Source organism: Equus quagga, chromosome 5 (genome assembly GCF_021613505.1).
Source record: "Equus quagga isolate Etosha38 chromosome 5, UCLA_HA_Equagga_1.0, whole genome shotgun sequence".
Classification (NCBI taxonomy): domain Eukaryota; kingdom Metazoa; phylum Chordata; class Mammalia; order Perissodactyla; family Equidae; genus Equus; species Equus quagga.
The window spans coordinates 50,154,797-50,174,197 of NC_060271.1; the positions used below are offsets into that span (position 1 = coordinate 50,154,797).

Here is a 19,401-nt window from a genome sequence, read left to right on the forward strand (position 1 = left end):
GTTTCCTAAAAGCTTTACCTTTTCTCTGGGAACTTTTGGAGCTGCTGACATCAAGAAATTGTCAATGAAACTTAAGACTCCTTCCCATCCTTATGACGGATTCAAGGCCCCATCACGAGACTGTTGAAACTTCTGCTGCAGGACACTCACACATCTGGTCCCATCAACTGGAACCATTTCTTAGTCATCTTTGTATTGCCAGAACCTAGCACAGTGCTTTCTCATGGAGAAAACAAGTCAAATATCAACCAAATGAAGGAATCATTAACACAACCTTTCATATGGTGTTGCAATATCCACTCTCCGGTCCTCCCCGTCCATCCTTTACACGGCAATGTTACCATATCATTTCACTGCAAAATCACCCCAAAATTTCATATTGCATTCAAGACCAGTACTCCATGTGCACTCCCTGTCACTCTCACCCCTCAAACACACCTTACATCCTCACACATTAGATGCCTTTAGAATTTCTTTCATTCATTCAACACTCATTTATTGAGCACTTCGTGCTCTAGGTACTGGGAATACAGGAGTTAACAAGGGAGACATCACCTCTGCTTCACAGCCTAGCGGGAAAGAGCAGAAAAGACAGGGCATTTGAAAGGCAGGAGGGGCCTGAGGGCAGGGCACAGATCAAGTATGCCCTTGCAAGCCAGAATAAGAACTCCAGGTTCCAGTCCAGGTGAGATGGAAAGGCAGGGAAAGATTCTGAACAGAGAAGTAAAGTTGACCTGCAAACTTTTGCTCAACCTGTTGCCAACTCTGCCTAGGACCCATCATTTTTTAAATGTTGAAATTTACTCACTCTTCAAAGCCCAACTCAAAAATCACCAGCTAAATGGTGCCACCCCTAAGAATTATAGGTCACGCCTCCTTTTGGTTGTCCCCCAAAACTTGAAAGCATTCATGATGATCTGATTATGTTCGGTTATTTGTATGCAATTTTTAAATAGCACCAAGTGTGTATGTTTATCCAGAGTATTTTATTCATTTTTTATTCTATGAGCCATGAACACTGCCTGTTTGCAAACCAAAGTGTGTACCCTTTTTATTAATTGAAAGACCAAATTAAAGTGACCATCCTCTTTGGAACTTTCTTTCTTGTTCCTGAAAAAAATAATTCTGTTCTCCTGATCACTATAACTATTCCATATTCCATGATTATGTGCGTGTATGTATATACATAACACATATATATATAAAATAAAATATATAAAATAAGAAACTCCCTTATGCATCACCCCATCTATATCACAGGCATATTTCTCTCAAGGTTATCACGAACTATAAAATAAATGTTTTCATAAATACATTTAAATCTCCAAGGAAATTCACTGTGTAAGGCAAATCAGGTGGAAGGCAGAAGACCCTTTTGGGGTGAGTAATCACCTCTTAAATGTTTTACAAATGTACACTTGGTGCATTATGGTTCCTTTAAAAATGGCCTGCCATGTTTCAAATGGAGTTACACAGGTTAGTGAGTGAGACTAACTCCTCAACTAGTTATAGTTGCCTTTTTCCCACCATGGCAAGATGAAAGTTCACTAACCATAGTTTTAAACAGCACAGGCTTGTTTGTTTTTCTTAAGACCCTGGATAGAATTTGGGTTAAAAAATACTTAATGTAATAAAATGCCAAAAAAGCATTACTAAGGACTCTTACAGTATAAGTCTCTGCAGGACTGTAAACTATATGGCACTAAGCATTATGAAGGTTGTTAATACTTTATTTGCAAACATAAGGGTACAGCCTCCCTTCCTCACCCACTCTTGCTTTGAAACCAATAAAACATAAAGTTGTTTTTACATATACTCAGTAATAAAACACACACCCACAGGAAGTAACAAGCTCAACGGTGACCCGTGCAGCAGGCAGGAGAAAACTTTAATTAGCACGGCTAAAGGCCACTAAAACCCACTCCAAACCCTTTCTGTTACTGTACCTGCAAGGTTAGACAAATATCTTTTAAATAACTGAGAAAGGTAGGCCATAAGGAACACGAGTCTAGAAAAACAACAAACACCCTGGGTTTGGCTGGTCCAGGCCATCCCATTACTACTTCTCGCAAACTTTCACTCGTCTGTCCCATCGCTTTGCACACACAGCCCCACCCCTGCAGGCGCAAGGCGATATTCCAGCACCTTACCTGCTGTGCCTCCACGTCCCTTTTCTCTTCGCTCTAGAATAAGAATCTCTTTCTGGTACTTCTCTTCTTATTTTCATTCATTTATCAGGGCTTGGGAAGCCAGTTTCACATCACAGTGAATTATCTTTAAAAGCTCCTGCTTCCTATACCATAGAGGACTTCCTCCTCTTAACTTCACATCTGCTGCCTTGAGCTATATTTGAGCCAATGAAAGCAAGTCGAAGGTTTCCTTTTCTGCATTCAGTCAAATCATGTGACGTGGAGTGTTACAACGTAACCCCACAGTTCTGAAGCAATAAGACAACCCCGCTAAATGTCGTAACTCACATCCTGTTGAGTGGGGTTGTATATTTTACTAAGTTAAGAAATTCACCCACAAACTTATTTAAAGTATTTGTAATATCCAGAAAAATATTTACAAAAATGAATAACTGATCAACAGAGAAAGAAGTGAACTTCCATAAAACGACAGCTTGCACCTTTTGGGACCTCGACATTATCTACAAGTTTGAATTCACAGAGCTTCTTTTCAGGTTCCTCTGAATGCTTCACCACTTAGGAGTTGAGCAGCTTGTCTTTATTTTATCTTCCTCGTGGCACGGCCCAGCTCACAAACAGGCAAGCCAAACTCTGTCTGGCTGACCAGTGCGAACGGCTCCTTCTGTCCCAGACGTCCTCAACACACATAGTGCAGGGAGGAGCAAGGCCAGCGCTTCTGAGGCCTCACACACCGACTGAGTCACCTCCCAGGACTCCGTGGGGCCAAGTTTCCACCCAAGAACAATAAATGGATCTTCGGTTGACATGGAGGAAGCCCTCAGAAGCAATTAATGCAGGCTTCCATGAATGAAGACTTCCGTGCCCTGATTCACTGAGGATACTACAAGAAAGTTCCTTAACTAATTTCTTTATTATAGAGCAGTCACTTTTAGGATGATAACAGCATTTCTAGGTTAAAGAATCTGAGGTTAATCTTTAAAAACAAGAAAACAATGCACCACCTTTGCTCGTTACACCAACACTACAGATTGGGTGCTGGCAGCATTTAGAGACAGCAATGGCAGATGAGTGGCACTGACAGGCACCTAGGATGGCCGCCTACTTTACAGGGAAGGAGTTTAGCGCCTGGAGAGGTGGAAGAACTCATCTAAGACAAGCTAAAGGCAGAGTGAGTTGTAAAGCCCCGTGCTCTACCCAGCACTCCCTGGGGGGCACACTCATAGGCTTCGCTCTCATGTTGCACTCTAAAACCTAATCATCAGAGCTGGCTTTAGGTTTCCCACACAACACTCAATGCAGAAAAATTCCAGCAAGAATATTTTTCTGGCTTTGATTTACTTTCTTCGAGGATATGGGAATGGAATGCAGAAGGAAGCTGGAAGTGCCAAGGCTGTTTGTGAGTGAGAAGCAGGCCCTCCTACCCCTTCCCACCAGGGACAGTCCTACACCACAGACACAAACCCTGGGAAGCAGCTGCGATCTCTCTTGGGAGAAGGAAACAGAACGGAAGGCTCCTGAGCCGGAATCCCAGGACAAGAAATTCTCTCTAAGAAAGTAACTTACGTCACTGCAGTTAAAATCCAAAAGAGGGGAACATTTGACATTTTTGTGTGTCCCAAATCTTTACTGATTGCCATGCACTGTGAAGGAACAAACAGGGTGCCGTGACAGACAAGGGGGCACACATGGCAGGGTGACTGGGGGAACTCTATCTTGAGTTCCTCCAGCTCCTATCTCACCCTTCTCCTCTCTTCAAGCGCAGCCTCACTTCCCATTTACTCTTCAATTCAGTGCAATCTGGAAACATCTCCTATTAAGGTCACAATCACCTCTTAAAAAACAAATCTAGAAGGTATTTTTCAATCCTTATCTTACATTTGACATTCATCAACAATGCTCTCCTGAAATTTTCAATTCAATTCCCTTCGTTTCCAGACCATCAGACTTGTATCTCTCTAATCATCCCATCATTGTTTCCTCTGCAGGACCCTCTTCATCTGCCTGCCTTGAGGTATGGCAACTCCCCTGGTTCTGACACTGGCCCTGCACATCTTATTGTGTACATTCTCCCTGATCACTTCATCACCTCTAACGGCTCCACTACTTCCTCCATATTAGTAACACCAGCCAGATCTTTCTCCTTAACTTCCCAGTCATACAGCAAACTGTCTGCTGGCTGTTTCTATGAAGACATCTCAATAGGCAATTCAAACTCAAGATGACTAAATAAGCCAGTGTCCCTCTCCCCGCTATGCCTATATCTGGTTCTTCCTCTTAATATGTCCTCTCTCAGGTATGGCAACATTACCTAACCCTGGAAAGGTCTCAGTCATCCTTGACTCCTTATCTTCAAATCATCCACTTCTGCTAATTTTAACTCCTAAGTAGTTCTCAAATGCGTCCGTCCGCCCCAGCTCACTCGCACTGTTAGCCCTGCCACAGTTCTAGCCTTCATGATTCCTCTCTTGGTCTGCTGCTGCAGCCTCCTAACTAGCTTCCCTGCCGCCAGCCTGGCCTCCTTCAATCAAATCCAAGAGACCCAGCCAGCAAGTGATCCAGGGAACCTGGTGTTTCTCTAAGGAACTTGCTCTCTACTTCACTGAGCACAAAGTCAAGCCCCTACAGGAAGCATACAAACCCTACATCACCTGGCCCATCTATTTCCCCAAATCCTCATCTCTGGACACTCCCCGCCACTCACTATATGCAACCCAGCAGTGACGCACACACCACACAGGCCCGCATCTAGATGTTGCTGCTTATACTGACACCTCAGCCTGAAAGATCTTCCCCGTCTTCCCCTCACTGACTCTAACATCCTTGTACAACTGACATGAAGCATCAGGTTTTCAAAAAACCTGTCCTAACCCTTTTCCAGTCCTACTCTCCTGTTTAGATCTGGCACTCCTCCTCACTCACATTGCAACCGCTTCTGTTTCTAACCTCCTTGAAGGCTGGAACTAGACTCCTACTCATCTTATGGCCCTTGTGCCATGCCTAGCATACACACTAGGCATTTAATAAAGTTTAACTAGAGCAAGCCTGTAGGAGAGGCACTGTCATTCTCACCTTACAGATAAGGAGAAAGATGCTCAGAGAGAGGTTATATGACTTTTTAAAAGTCACTCAAGGATAAATCTAAGAAAGGAACTTGAAATGCAAAAGCACACTAGCTAAATTAAAGTCTTTTTCTTAAAAGCAGAAAGCCTCTCAGAGCTAAACGCGATGGGAGCAGGGAATGCGTCTAAGTTTTGGACTCTGGAGCCTGACAAGGTGCTACCTGGCACATTGTAAGTACCTCATAAATATTGGTTGGCTCACTAAGACTCCAGAGAGGGTCGCTTTCATTTATTCACCACGCACGAGTGGGTTTGCTTCTCTCCAGCAGAGGGAGCTACAGCTCTGCATCATCTCCAGCTACAGACTGGGTGCCCTGGTAAAAGAACGGGTCTTTTTCGTCCATCCACTGCTATGCTTTTTCCTTTATAAGCCTCCCACGGATACAAAGAAAATCAGGATCAATGTTTTCCATAGAATACTCTCTGAATGGACACAGATCTACTTTATACCTTGTTCAATGTCCTTGCATATGGTTTCCTCTCTGGCCTTTCAAAAACTCTGGGGCAATTTCACCCAACTTGGTTCTACCCAATCTATCAACTGCTACTGAATTTCTCCATCTTCATATACTCTTCTTAGGTTCTTATTACAAAAGACGTTTATAACCCAACAAGTTCATCATCTTTTTTCCTATACATATGCTTTCCCCAGGGTCTCTGCCCCATTTCACTTGAAAAAGCATTAGTTTAGTTTTTAACCATCTCTCTTTTAAAAACAAAAAACAAAATGAAAACCTTTTCAATATATCCTGATCATTGTCTGAAAGGCAGGCTTTGAGCTTCAAATAGGGTAAAAACAATTAATACCACTTAAGAGAGTAAAGCTTAAAGAAAAATCCCAAACTTTATTCTTTACTCAATTTACAAATTACACGGCATTCCAGGAAAACTTAGCGTTTATTAAAACACTAAGTAAATTGAAACTGTGTAAAAGTACTCCACAATTATACCTAAAATAGAATTAGGTGCTATGCTCAGATAACTATAAAAAGATTTTTTCCATTTTTAAAATTTTTAACCTACACCAAAGTCTTGAGGATGCAAACCCTGTGACACCCAGCACCCCTAGCCTGGCCGATTCAACACCTAGTGTCCTTTACGTCAAACTATCGGGGGAACAGTAAATGCCCCACACATTCCCAGGTGCTCCTTAGGGAGCACTTCTAGCCCCACTGAGAACTATTCACCCAGAGGATTTCTGAGCACTGATTAAGTACCCGAAGGAACCACTTGTTGGTGTTTGACTTGACCCATTTAATATACAACACTGAATACTATTAATATTAAAACACTGTAACTAAAAAAATTCCAACTCTAATTTAACTTTTTAATCAAGGAAGTCCCCAATTTGTAAATATTTTCAAACTGAGACGAAACTGTCAAGAAAACAGTATCATAAAAGAAGATGTGGTACATATATACAATGGAATACTACTCAGCTGCAAAACAGAACAAAATCATTCCATTTGCAATAACATGGATGGACCTTGAGAGAATTGTGTTAAGTGAAATAAGCCAGAGAGAGAAAGATAATCTGTGTATGACTCCACTCATATGAGGAATTTAAAATTATGGACTAAGAACAGTTTAGTGGATACCAGGGGAAAGGTGGGGTGGGGGGTGGGCACAAAGGGTGAAGTGGTGCACCTACAACATGACTGACAAACATGAGTGTACAATTGAAATTTCACAAGACTGTAACCTGTCAATAACTCAATAAAAAAAGAAAAAGAAATAAAAAAAAAGAAAACAGTATCATAAAATAGCAAGCCTCTTCTAACCATAACAGCCAAGAGAGAGCCCTAAAGAGCAGCATTTGGTCTAAATGCTCCTGGCTCTGGAGTCTTTCTGAGTTTGAGCAAGGTACAATCCCCAGCATACACTTAGACCCGAGCCTTTGTGAAGCATGGGAGCAGAAGAGGGGGTGCAGCTTGCGAATTTCCACGGCACTACTGTGGGAAGACTCCAGTAGCCCAAGGACAGGGCAGGAGAGGGACAATGCCGGCACATGGCACTATGTCGGAATGAGAGGCCCTGATGGCTGTGTTGGATCCCACAAGCACTACACTGGGGAACAGTTGTTCATACCCAAGTGTTCTTAAGTTAAACCTGGTCTGCTTAGGTATGCCAACTCAGCATTTTCAAAACTGAGTGAAAGCCCTACTCCTCTCCTGAACTAGCCTGTCTCCACATAAGACACCGCCATTCACCAGCTGGCCCCAAGCCAGAGACACACGGGTCAGCCTCAGCTCCTCAAACATCCTCGTAAACCTCCGAACGTCCAATGGCAAAGTCCTTTCCTTTTTGCCCCTTAACTATCTCTAAGTCTATGTGCATATTTCTATCCCTGTGGACAGTACCTACTTCTGGCACCATAACCTCTCACGTGGATCAACACAACAGCCTTCTAACTGATCTCTGAACTTCCACTCTTTCCTGATCACTGTCCCCAACCCACCCCCTTTCTGAGCCATTGCAAAATTGCCTTCTGGGCTGTATACCCACTTCCCTCCACCTCACTTTCAGATCTAGCTCTTCTGATCACAGAACAGGCACCTACTCACGCTGGCTAGACACAGTGCTGGTTCCTACCCTCAGCCACAGTGACTAGTCCTGGTTTGGGCACCGGACCCAAGCTAAGCTAATCCGATTCTATTTCTTGAAAACTAGAAATCTGAATAGAGACTAATACTCTGCAGGGAGTACAAGTCAACTAATGGTATTACCCTACAGACAAATTCCACAAGTTCTGCTGAGATGCCCGGGGTTGCTCTAGTTGTCTGTCCTCTCCGAGACCTGTATGTGCAGCCCCTTCTTCAGTTCTGTGAGGCACCCCACTATCTTTCTAATAAATTCCTTTCTAGGTTATGTTTGCCAGAGTCAAATCCTGTTATTTGTAACCAAGGAAACTTAAGTAACAGTAAAATTGTCTTGGCCTGACAAAGTGACCCTTTCTGATCTGGCCGTCCCTGCTCCCACTCAGCACTTCCTAGGTCCACTCCTGACTCCACAGGCTCCAAGCCAGCCATGGGGATCTGCCTGCCACATCTCAACATCCTGCCCTCTCTTCCCTCTTGGCCTTTGCGCCTTCTGCTCTTCCTTCCCAGAATGTCATCTCCGAATGATTCCCACTCATCATGAGGACTCAGCTGGATGTCACCTCCTCTGGGAAATTTTTCCTAAGCCCCTCAGCCTGGTCATTCATGCTCCCTTAGGGCCTCGAACTCAGTACTCCTAACATAAAGCTTAACACTCCAAATTGTATTTGCCTGATTCCTCATTAGTCTGACTCCAAGTGGAAGTTTATTACAAGTGGTGATTCTTACTCACAGCTGTGTCTCCCACACAAGTGCACATGCCTGGCAGAGAGCAGGCTCTTGTAACTACTTCTCACACAAATAAACACACCCGGAAATCAGAAGTCCACTTCCACAACTCAAATGAGTTCTGAGGGCAGTGTGACAGAAGTGTAAATATATTTCTTTGGAATCAAGAGGCCCTGGATATTCAATGTTAAATTCATTTTATTTTAATATTAATTCATTTCAAAATCAGTTAACCATGTGTTCACTTTAAGATTTGTGCACTCTTTTGTATCAATAAAAATAAACATCAATAAAAATTTTCAAACACATTAAACATAGCTGAAAAATATAGTTATTGACTAGTAATAAATTCCATACCCACGGGAACACCATCCGATGGCAGACTGACTACACATAAAATTCCCTGGGTTAGAGCCTTAATTTACCAATTACCAGCTGTGACGCCTTGGTTCAGTCAAAATATTTGATATTCAGCTTTACCATCTATAAAATGAGAATAATAACCATTTTGTCTAAATCTCAGGGCTATAAAAAAGACAAAGTGAAATCATAAAAATAGAATCATAAGATGTTTTTGTTACAAAATTCTCTATCATCTCAGAGTGAGTGTTATTTGAACCATAAAAATCAGATTTTGAAAAATACAACACTTTGGCATGAAAATGCTTACAAAATCCCAGGAATGTACACCAAAAGGAGATATGGGATAATGAATCCACGGTGCTAGCCTGAAATTCAAGGTTAAATTTATTCCTGAGGAAGAAAGGCTATTCCTACATCATCATGTTTCCTGGGAACCAGATTTAAAATTATTTACATTTCATGAACTGAAAGAGACATTTTTCATACTTATGAGAGCTGAAATCCTTTTAAGAATTCAGCTGAGCTTTAAAACTGTTGGTTAAATGAATCTCTGAGAATGGGGTGGAGTGAAACATAACTATTTCATACCCTGTGTGGTCAAGATCTTATAATAGCACCCAGTTATATTGTTAAGTTTAACATCTGAAGACTATTTCAAAATAAAAGTGCTTGCATTTAAAGGGAGTGTAACAAAACAGGATTGAGTATACAGATTAGAAACATATGAACTGATTTTTACATACCCAAGTGCAAAAGATGTGCTCTGTTAAAAATAATTTAATTGAAGAAGATGAAATGAGTCATAATTAGGAATTAGTGGTGACTAACTGGCAGTTCTATTATTTACTCTACTATAGCATCAAAACATGTACAATCTCATAAACACATGCAACAGTCACTTGGTAAGAGGAAAGAACAGATGAACAAGATTTTATTTCCCAGAAAAAATAGATTTTCTTTTCTTGTAATTTTTGGTGAGGAAGACTGGCCCTGAGCTAACATCTGTTGCTTTTTCTTTTTTTTCTCTCCCCAAAGCCCCAGCACATAGTTGTATATCCAGTTGCAAGCCATTCTAGCTCCTCTCTATGTAGGATGCTGCCACAGCATGGCCTGATGAGTGGTGCGTAGGTCCGCGCCCAGGATCCAGACCAGTGAACTCTGGGCCGCCGAAGCGGAGTGTGCAAACTTAATCACTCGGCCACAGGGCTGGCCCCCAGATTTTCATTCTTTAACCACTATACCAAAATATCTTATAAGTTCCTAGAAATGCCAAACAGTAGTTTAAAAACATCTGAACCACCGTTTTTCTCTCTTACTTAAAAGATAAAGTACTATAACAGAGAAATTAGCATTTATTAAGAATATAAGTGGGTAAAAACAGCAAAAATGACCTTTTGAGTGCATGCCAGTGTAACTTGTCATCACCACCCTGCAGCACTAAGACAGCAGCTGAGGGGCCGGCCAGGTGGCGCAGCGGTTAAGTTCGCACATTCCGCTTCTCAGCGGCCCGGGGTTCACCAGTTCGGATCCCGGGTGCGGACATGGCACCGCTTAGCACACCATGCTGTGGTAGGCGTCCCACGTATAAAGTAGAGGAAGATGGGCACGATGTTAGCTCAGGGCCAGGCTTCCTCAGCAAAAAGAGAAGAACTGGCAGTAGTTAGCTCAGGGCTAATCTTCCTCAAAAAAAAACAAGACAGCAGCTGAGTGGTGACAAGTACCTGTGGGGTGAAAATCTCCTTCATTTTCACTTCGGCAAATGCGCCCCCAGTGACTACCGCTTAACTCTAACTGTGAGGCACAGGATACATGAGGAGGAATATGGCAGAGCCCCTGGCCCTGAGCAACTTCCTAAACTGTGAGATACACACAAAGCACATTACAATACTGGGTGAAATAGTGTAGTGGTGTTTGCAAAGAGCTGTGGGATACAGCAGCAGCAAGAGAGGCTTTACAGAGTCAGCAACTGAAGTGAGTCTACTGGCTGTGCTCACAGAGCAGAAGAGGAGGGAAGAAAGGCAATTCCCAGGGAAGAGAATAACTTGAAAGACCACCAGCTGCTAGGACACAGCAGACACAGCGCTAGGCCTCAGGCAACAGGAGTAGGACACAGTTTAACTGCTTCTACTGAGCTTAAAGTTCAGTGGGGAGACAAAGGTCACTGATTACACAACAATATGCTCAGTGCACTAGGAGTTCTCAGAGGTCATACTGTATTCTGGGAGTTTCAAATCCATTTTCAAGGAATTTGGACATAGGAGTCACGATGAAACAACGGTCTAAGGAAATGTGAAGCAGTAACAGAAACAGCGGCCGCGTTTGGGGTGGTCATAAAACCCCGTTAGAGAGCACTGTCCCCTGTCTGAGGGGAGCTCTTCTGTCCTCGAGGACTGCTCACTCGGCATCTCTTTTAGGACAGTGACCACATGCTGCCACGTCTAAGTAGACGTGAGATTCCCTCTGCTCCTCTGGGCTCAATTCTGGCCTCCGAGAGCGGGCACTGTGCCCCTTCCTTTGTAACCACTGCAGTGGAAGGCGTGAGACTCAGCTGCAAAAGACCTGTTAACGTGGACTGGTTCTAACAATTATCAAAGGTTCTAATCCACCCCACTCCAGGATGAATAAAACCTGGTACCTAGTAGCTCTCAGTCATGTACATAATTCCAAAAACCAAGAATTAAAATGATTAGCAAAAACCAATAATTAATAATAAGCCTCTGTCACTACTGTCATTCCATTAAGACTGACATCAACAAGACCAGGCCTTTTCCGCACTCCTAAACCCTCTGCTCCTGTTACATCTCAGCCACGGCGTACAGGAGAATGTGGAACCCCGGCCTCGGCCGCCTCTGTGTCTTGATGCAGGTGTAGAGCACGTGTGCCTATCAGTACTATCTTGCTACTGTTTCTGTCCCATGGGCAACCTCTTTTGGTTGGTTTTGGCTATAGAATCAAGAATGCTATATCGTATGTTATCCAAACATCTAAAATGAACACCAGACTCACAGACAAACACACAGAAGCAGAAAAACTAAACAACTCTGATGACTCAAGACTTATTTCTGGAATAGTCATTACAATTCAAAACACAGAGTTTTTTAAAGAAAAACTTAACAACGCCTAAAAGGAAGATGGAGAAAAGGAAGGCTGCAGCTCAACCTCTCCTCTAAAAGCCAGCGTTCAATCCACACCACGCAGCCGGGGAGCCTGGCTGCAACAAAACGCTGTCACATGTCAGAATCTGAAATAAGGAAAGATTAACCACAGAACTGCACCAGAGCAAAAGGGCCCCCAGACAAATTTCAAAGAGAAAGGTCTTCTGATGACAAGAAAGAGAAAAAGCCCAAAACATCTGAATGCTAACACAGCTTTAAACAAAGAGGTAATTGTCAGTGTCTGCTAGGCACTGGCTCTTTGTGAGTCCTAAGGGCAGCAAAACTACTCACTATTTCAAGCTAACCTTGGGAGCGCTGAAGTTTTACCACACAGTCGTCAATGCCAAGCTTGCTGACTCCGGTTTTTCATTGTTTCGAGAATGAAAAGCATATAACTATGTTTGCAAAAGTACGAAAAAACACATTTACTCCAGGTTTAAAAATCCCATCCCCATCCCCCCAACCTTGTAGGGGAAGCTACAAATGATAAAACAAACTGGTGAGGAAAAAAATAGTGTGAGAAGTTAGTTACATAACTGATGACTCCAAAGGTGTGTTACCTACAGCAGGGAAGACATATTATAAAAGTAATAAGATTATCCCACCAAATTGGGAAGCACACTTGTCTAAATGATTAAATTTCAACATAAAAATTAGCGAGGCATGGGGGTTGCGAGTAGGCAGAGCACAGAGGATTTTTAGGGCAGTGCAAATAATCTGTATGATGCTATAATGATGGATACAAGTCATTATACACTTGCGCAAACCCACAGAATGTACAACACCAAGAGTGAGCCCTAACATCAACTGTGGACTTTGGTGTGAATGTGAACTCACCAACTGTAACAAATCCCACTCTGGTGGGGATGTTGACAGGAGGCCATGCACGTGTCGGGGCAGGGGGCATATGGAAAATCTCTGTACTTCCCCTCAACTTTGCCATGAACCTAAAACCGCTCTAAAAAACAGTCTTTAAAAAAAAAAATGAGCAAGACTTGACTGTAAAAGTCAAATGATATTCAATTAGTACCCAACTCAATCATCAGAAATTTGAAGTCAATTCTGTATTAAGTTTACAATTCTGAAATTTCCACAGGAAGCCATATCATGTAATAAATTCCATGTAATAAAATCATGACCAACTCACAAAAGTCTGTGTGGTCCAAAATGTAGCCAAAAAAGGAGATGGCAGAGCAGCAATCAAGGGATATGGAAACCGAGGACTCTGGTTCAAATCTCTACAAAGGTGTACTGGGGGATGATGGCCTTGAGCAAATTATTTAATGTCTCTGAGCTTCACATTTCTCATCTGCCAAATAGGTAAAGGAATACTTGCCCCATCAATTTCATGTGGCATTCAAGCTCAAATGAAAATAGTACACCTAACAGTCATGAACAACAACATACTGCTCCTCATCCTCACCAACCCCATCTGGGGCTGGCAGAAAAGATGACAAGGCAAAGAGGAGTCCAAGGTTCAGCAGCCAGGACCACAGGTAAAGGTTCTGGGTCAGAGCTGTCGGCATGTGCACAAGGGAAGTCTTGGGTAGCAGAGAGCAGTCAGGTGAGAAAAGAGCCCCAGCAAAGGCTCCTATCAAATGCAAGGAGAGCTGTCCAATAAGCACCAGGTCATTCCTAAGGAGAGAATGACTTACACAGGCCTCCACTTCAAAGTGCTCAAACAAAAGCAACCTCTTCTTTCCAAAGCTTTAATCATCTGTTCTCCTTTGAAAATTCTTTCCCTGATTCTGTCTAGCTTTCTCTGTCCCTGAGAGAAATTTCATCTACTTAAAAAAGAAAACTCAACTACAAAACTCACGCATTTTGTACTCTTGGGCAAAAGATATTCAAAGCCTTGGGTAATATTCAGGCCTAATCAAAAGCAAAGTCCACACAAAGAGCAGACTTTTAGTCCAATTCCCTAATACACATAAATCGTACTCCCCTCCCAAACCTATTTCCACTTTATTTGGATTCAGGTACCTTTTAAACTAGGAATGTGGAGACCGAATAAAGCCTATAGCATAATAGAAAAAGCCAAATTTGAGTTTAAACCCAGATCAGCCATTTACTGGCTGGGAGAAAGGTCTTTAACTCAGCAAGTTCCTCAAAAAACTCCAGGGCCCTTACCAGTGCTCCTGGTTCTACGTGGCTCTCTCCCTCAGCCCCTTCACAGCTTTGGTCAAATGTCACTGCAGCGAAGACTTCAACCACACCCTACTTAAATGTGCAACCTCCACCTCCCATCCCCTAGATCTTTCTCTAATTTATGTTTCTCTACATCACTTATGACCATCTAATATGTTTCATTTATTTGTTTATGATCTGTCTCCCCCTCAACCAAGATATAAGCCCCATAAGGACAGGAGTTTTGCCTGTTCTGCTTCCTGTTGTATCCCCAGAGCCTAGGACATAGCTGGCCCATAGCAAGGATTCAGAATCATTTAAATGAATATGTGAATACAAGTGAGTTAATTCATCCCTTCACTGGGGCTAATATCACCTACTTTGCAGGATTTTTTGAGGATTACTTAGAAATAAAAAATCAAAATGCTCTGCCAAGACTGAATCACAAAGAAAAAGAAAATCTGAACAGACTGATTACTAGGAAGGAGAGTGAATCAGTAATCACAAACCTCCCAACAAACAGAAGTCCAGGACCAAATGGCTTCATGGTGAATTCTACCAAACATTTTTTTTTTTAAGATTGGCACCTGAGCTAACAACTGTTGGCCAAGCTTTTCTTTTCTTTTTTTTTTTTTTATTGCTTTTTCTCCCCAAATCTCCCCAGTACATAGTTATATATTTGAGTTGTGGGTCCTTCTAGTTGTGGCATGTGGGACGCCACCTCAGCATGGCCTGATGAGCAGTGCCATGTCCGCGCCCAAGATCCAAACCAGCGAAACCCTGGGCTGCTGAAGCAGAGTGTGCAAACTTAACCACTTGGCCACGGGGTCGGCCCCTCTACCAAACATTTAAAGAAGAATTAATATCAATCCTTCTCAATTCTTCCAAAAGATAGAAGAGGTAGGAACACTTCCAAACTCATTTTATAAGGTCAGCACTATCCTGATACAAAAATCAGAAAAGGACACTATAAGAAAAGAAAATTACAAGCCAATATCCCTGATGAACATAGATGCAAAAATCCTCAACAAAATTCAATAAGACAGGGGCCCGTCCCACAGCTGAGTGGTTACGTTTGCATACTCCACTTTGGTGGCCCAGGGCTCACAAGTTTGGATCCTGGGCGCAGACCTACACACCACTTATGAAACCATGCTGTGGTAGCAGCCCACACAGAAGAAGTAGAATGACTTACAACTAGGATATACAACTATGTGCTGGGGCTTTGGGGAGAAAAAAAAATTTCAACAATACATTAAAGGATCATATATCATGATCAAGTGGGATTTACTCCAGTGATGCAAGGATGGTCCAATATCCACAAATGAGTCAATGTGATACATCACATTAACACAATGAAGGATAAAAATCATACGATCATCTCAATAGATGCAGAAAGAAACATTTGACAAAATTCAACATCTGTTCATGATAAACTCTCAACAAAGTGGGTATAGAGAGAACATACGTCAACGTAATAAAGCCAAATATGACAAACCCACAACTAACATTATTAAAAAAATGCTTTGCACACTGGCTGGCATATAGTAAGTATTCAACAACTGTCAGTTTCCTTTAATTTCTCAAGTCAAAATAACTGGCCAAAAGTTGCAGAACATTCCAAGCAGGCAACTCCAAAAGCACAGCCAACAGATCGCTGCACCCAGTGGACACACAGGGACAAGCGGGGTCACCCAGCACAGTGCTCCTCAGTGTAGTCAGTGGTCACAAGATTTTGTTGTCAATTTGCAATGAAATCAGTGCAGAAATTGCAAACAAGTATTTAGAAACTTACTAATTTGACAGAGGAATTTTATATCTGCTGAATCTAAAAAGAAAAAATTGACATATTCATATGACATTTTTTCATTTCATTTTTCTAGTAACCCATTTTTACTGTCTTTTATAGAAGTACCAGTCAACAATGGACTGGAAATTATTATTTTTTTCCTTTTTTTTGGCGAGAAAGATTGGCCATGAGCTAACATCTGTGCCAATCTTCATCTATTTTGTACGTAGGATGCTGCCATAGCCTGGCTTGATGAGCAGTGTGTAGGTCCACACCCAGGATCTGAACCCGTGAACACTGACGTTGCCAAAGTGGAGCACGTGAACTTAACCACTACGCCACCAGGCCAGCCCCTGAAAGCTTCAATCTTCAGCACATTTTGGGAAGCACTGGCCAAGCATTCTTAACATGGCCCAGGGAGCTACAGAGCACCAACAAAGCTAACATACACTACATGGTCGGAACTGCAATTTTTGCTGGGTTCTAGGCCCAAAGAGGCATGGAGATGAGAAGTGGGTGGAGAAGTAGACTCAATAGCCAGAAGTTGCCTTAGGGATCCAGGCCAGTTCTATAATTTAAGAGAATCCCCTAAGACAGCACTTCTCAGAACTCCAATAGCAAAAGAGTCCCAGATACCTAAGGAGAAGATGACAAAGGTACATGAGGAAACTTGGCGATGACAGATACGCACATTGTCTTTACCATAGTGATGATGTCATGAGCGAAAACCTAGGCTGTAAAATTCAAATACGAGTGATTTCTTGTATGCCAATTATACCTCAACAAAGGGAAATTCATGGAAGGCAAAAGAGAACAGTAAGACACAAAGGTTATGGATACAAAGTCAGGGTTAAAGTATAAGTCCCATGATTAAGAAGCTATAGTTCTTCAAATCCTCCTTCAAAATAACTTTTCTAGTGGCTTTGTAAAAGGCCACCCATGATACAACCAATATTTAGACATGAGCTCAACATATATTCAATTATGTGTGTGTGTTTTATTACAGTTTTCTAACTGCTGCATTAAATTCAGATTTTCCAGTAGAACTTCACCCTTTACCCACCTTTTAAAAAAACTTTTAAGGGTCAGTGGTTTTCAGCCTGGAGGCAAGCTGTTAGCCAAATCTGGCCAAGCTCCAGAAGAACAGATGATGCCAAATGACATACTCTCCCTCAGCAAATTTTAAGAGTCTCTCAGTTGCCCCCTCCATACAGTGAACAGCTCTCCTAAATAACGTCTTTAAGCCCCTGTCTCTCCTTATCTTCTTATCATACAAGACTATGTGCTAAACGCACAAAAACTAAAAACTGAGAGTCTTCAAAGAAAGAAAAGATTAAAGGTCTAAAGATTCACTGTCTAAAACAATTATTATTCCTACTTCTGTCACTGCATTGATAAGCATTTATACTATTTATATAATATTATGTGAAACTGTTTCTTTCACTACAGAATGCTATTCCAATGTAAAGTATTACAACATTTCTATAAGAGTATCTATTGTCCCACTTCAGTAGAGTCATGTGGGTAATAAGCAATTATATACATCTATGTTCATTTTCAGAGGTATTCATACTGTTTGCAAATAGCTCAAAGAGAATGCCTAGTATAGTAGAACAGTAGTGGAATGTGGCTCAAAACATTCCATAATTACTACTCACACTGATATGACCTACAGAATCACTGTTATGAAGTCTCTTACTGTTACCACATAAGACATAATGTGATGGAGGACCCAGATCTAGAAGCCTTACAGAGTATTTAGCTCAGTTTCTCCATCCTTAAAAAGACTTTTCAGGAATCCACATTTAAAAAGACCTTAAAAGGTTAACTAAAAATACAACCTTTTGTCTTACTATCATTATTACCATTACATATAAACATTTTTTTCTTCTCTACTGCACTATAACGTTGAGGGAAGGATGCACAACATTTGCATCCTTCATAATAAATAATACACACAGACACTTAATACTTACTGCAGAAAGGAAAAGAATAAAGATGCAAATGAGGCTTCTATGATCCTATTTATAGCCCAGAGATTTTAACAAGAGAATCAGACATTTGAAATGTTCAGCAACTTTGAGAAATGTTATATTAGTCAAAAAGATATATAAATACATACATATATATTTTTTTCAGTTAACTATTCAAAGTCCAAAGTTCCTATGGACTGAGTTTTTCTAAAGAGTCAGTGTTCCTAGCTAACTGAGGTCTCATACTTCAAGTGAAGGAGGAGCGGCTCTGTGTCTCTACACTGGACCACAGAGCTGGGTCCCTTCAATCTGCTGCCTCTTCCTCAAGGTCTGCCGCTCACACCCACTGCCACTGCTGCTGACCTCCATAGCCCTCCCTTTTCCTGCCTCTTCCTCACCAACTTTTCCTGTTCTTCTCCACTGCCTCACGGGGATGGTCACATTCCCTCTGAGATGCTGCTGCTCCCACTGCGAATCAAGCCATCAGAGAATACAGAATATAACCTCTGAGTCGTTGGCTCTTCTTCTCTTCTGTGTCTGTCAGCTTCTGGGAGTTCAGGGCCTCATCAGTTTGCCATTAAAAAGGTTTCCTCCCCCATCACCAACTTGCCAACAACTTCCGGATTCCAGAGATCCTGGGTTTCTGGAAAGTTGGTCTCTTCAGAGCCAAAGAGAATATTGTATTACTGTAATGTTTTGATTTACTTTTTTCCACACAAACAAATATAAGTAACAGTTAACTCCGTCTAAGTTGAGGAAACAAGTTCTCCATAATTCTTATAAACATATCATACAAGCAGAGATTTTCATATAACTTTCTCCATTTATGTAAACAAGGCAGTAAACAAGCCAAAAAATATTTTAGCATTATTGTTTCCTCAAATAATTATCACCTCTCTTATCACTCTCTCTCCTCTACCCTTAAAAAAACATCATGATGGGAAAGGAGTCTCTTGAACAAATGATACTGAGAAAACTGGATATCCATGTGCAAAAGGATAAAACTGGATCCTTATCTTAAACCACATAGAAATAGTAACACAGAATGGATTAAAGAACTAAATGTAAGACCCAAAACAATAAAACTCCTAGAAGAAAACATAGGGAAAAAGCTGTATGACACTGGATTGGGCAATGATTTCTTGGATATGACACCAAAAACACAGGCAACAAAAGCAAAAATAGACAAATGGGACTACATCAAACTTAAAAACTTTTGTGCATCAAAGGATACAATCAAAAAGGTAAAAGGTCAACCTACAAATGGGAAAAAAATCTGCAAATCATACATGTGATAAGGGGTTAATATTCAGAAATATATAAAGAACTACAACTTAACAACAACAAAAATCAACCCAATTAAAAGATGGGCAAAGCGCTTAGAATAGACATTTTTCCA

At 41.6% G+C, this 19,401-nt stretch overlaps 1 protein-coding gene across 2 annotated transcripts in view; it reads right to left on the bottom strand.

The window, feature by feature from the left end:
* The window catches only part of LIMS1 (LIM zinc finger domain containing 1), a 158,494-nt gene that overhangs the window by 100,797 nt on the left and 38,296 nt on the right, over positions 1–19,401 (bottom strand). The window contains exon 1 of one of the 2 annotated variants that reach the window (XM_046661354.1): positions 2,151–2,310. The exons of the other annotated variant lie outside the window; for it this stretch is intronic. Coding sequence (XP_046517310.1) covers positions 2,151–2,227 — 77 coding nt within the window. The 5' untranslated portion in view covers positions 2,228–2,310. Of the gene's footprint in view, positions 1–2,150; positions 2,311–19,401 lie in introns of those variants that run through there. 2 annotated transcript variants of the gene reach the window in all.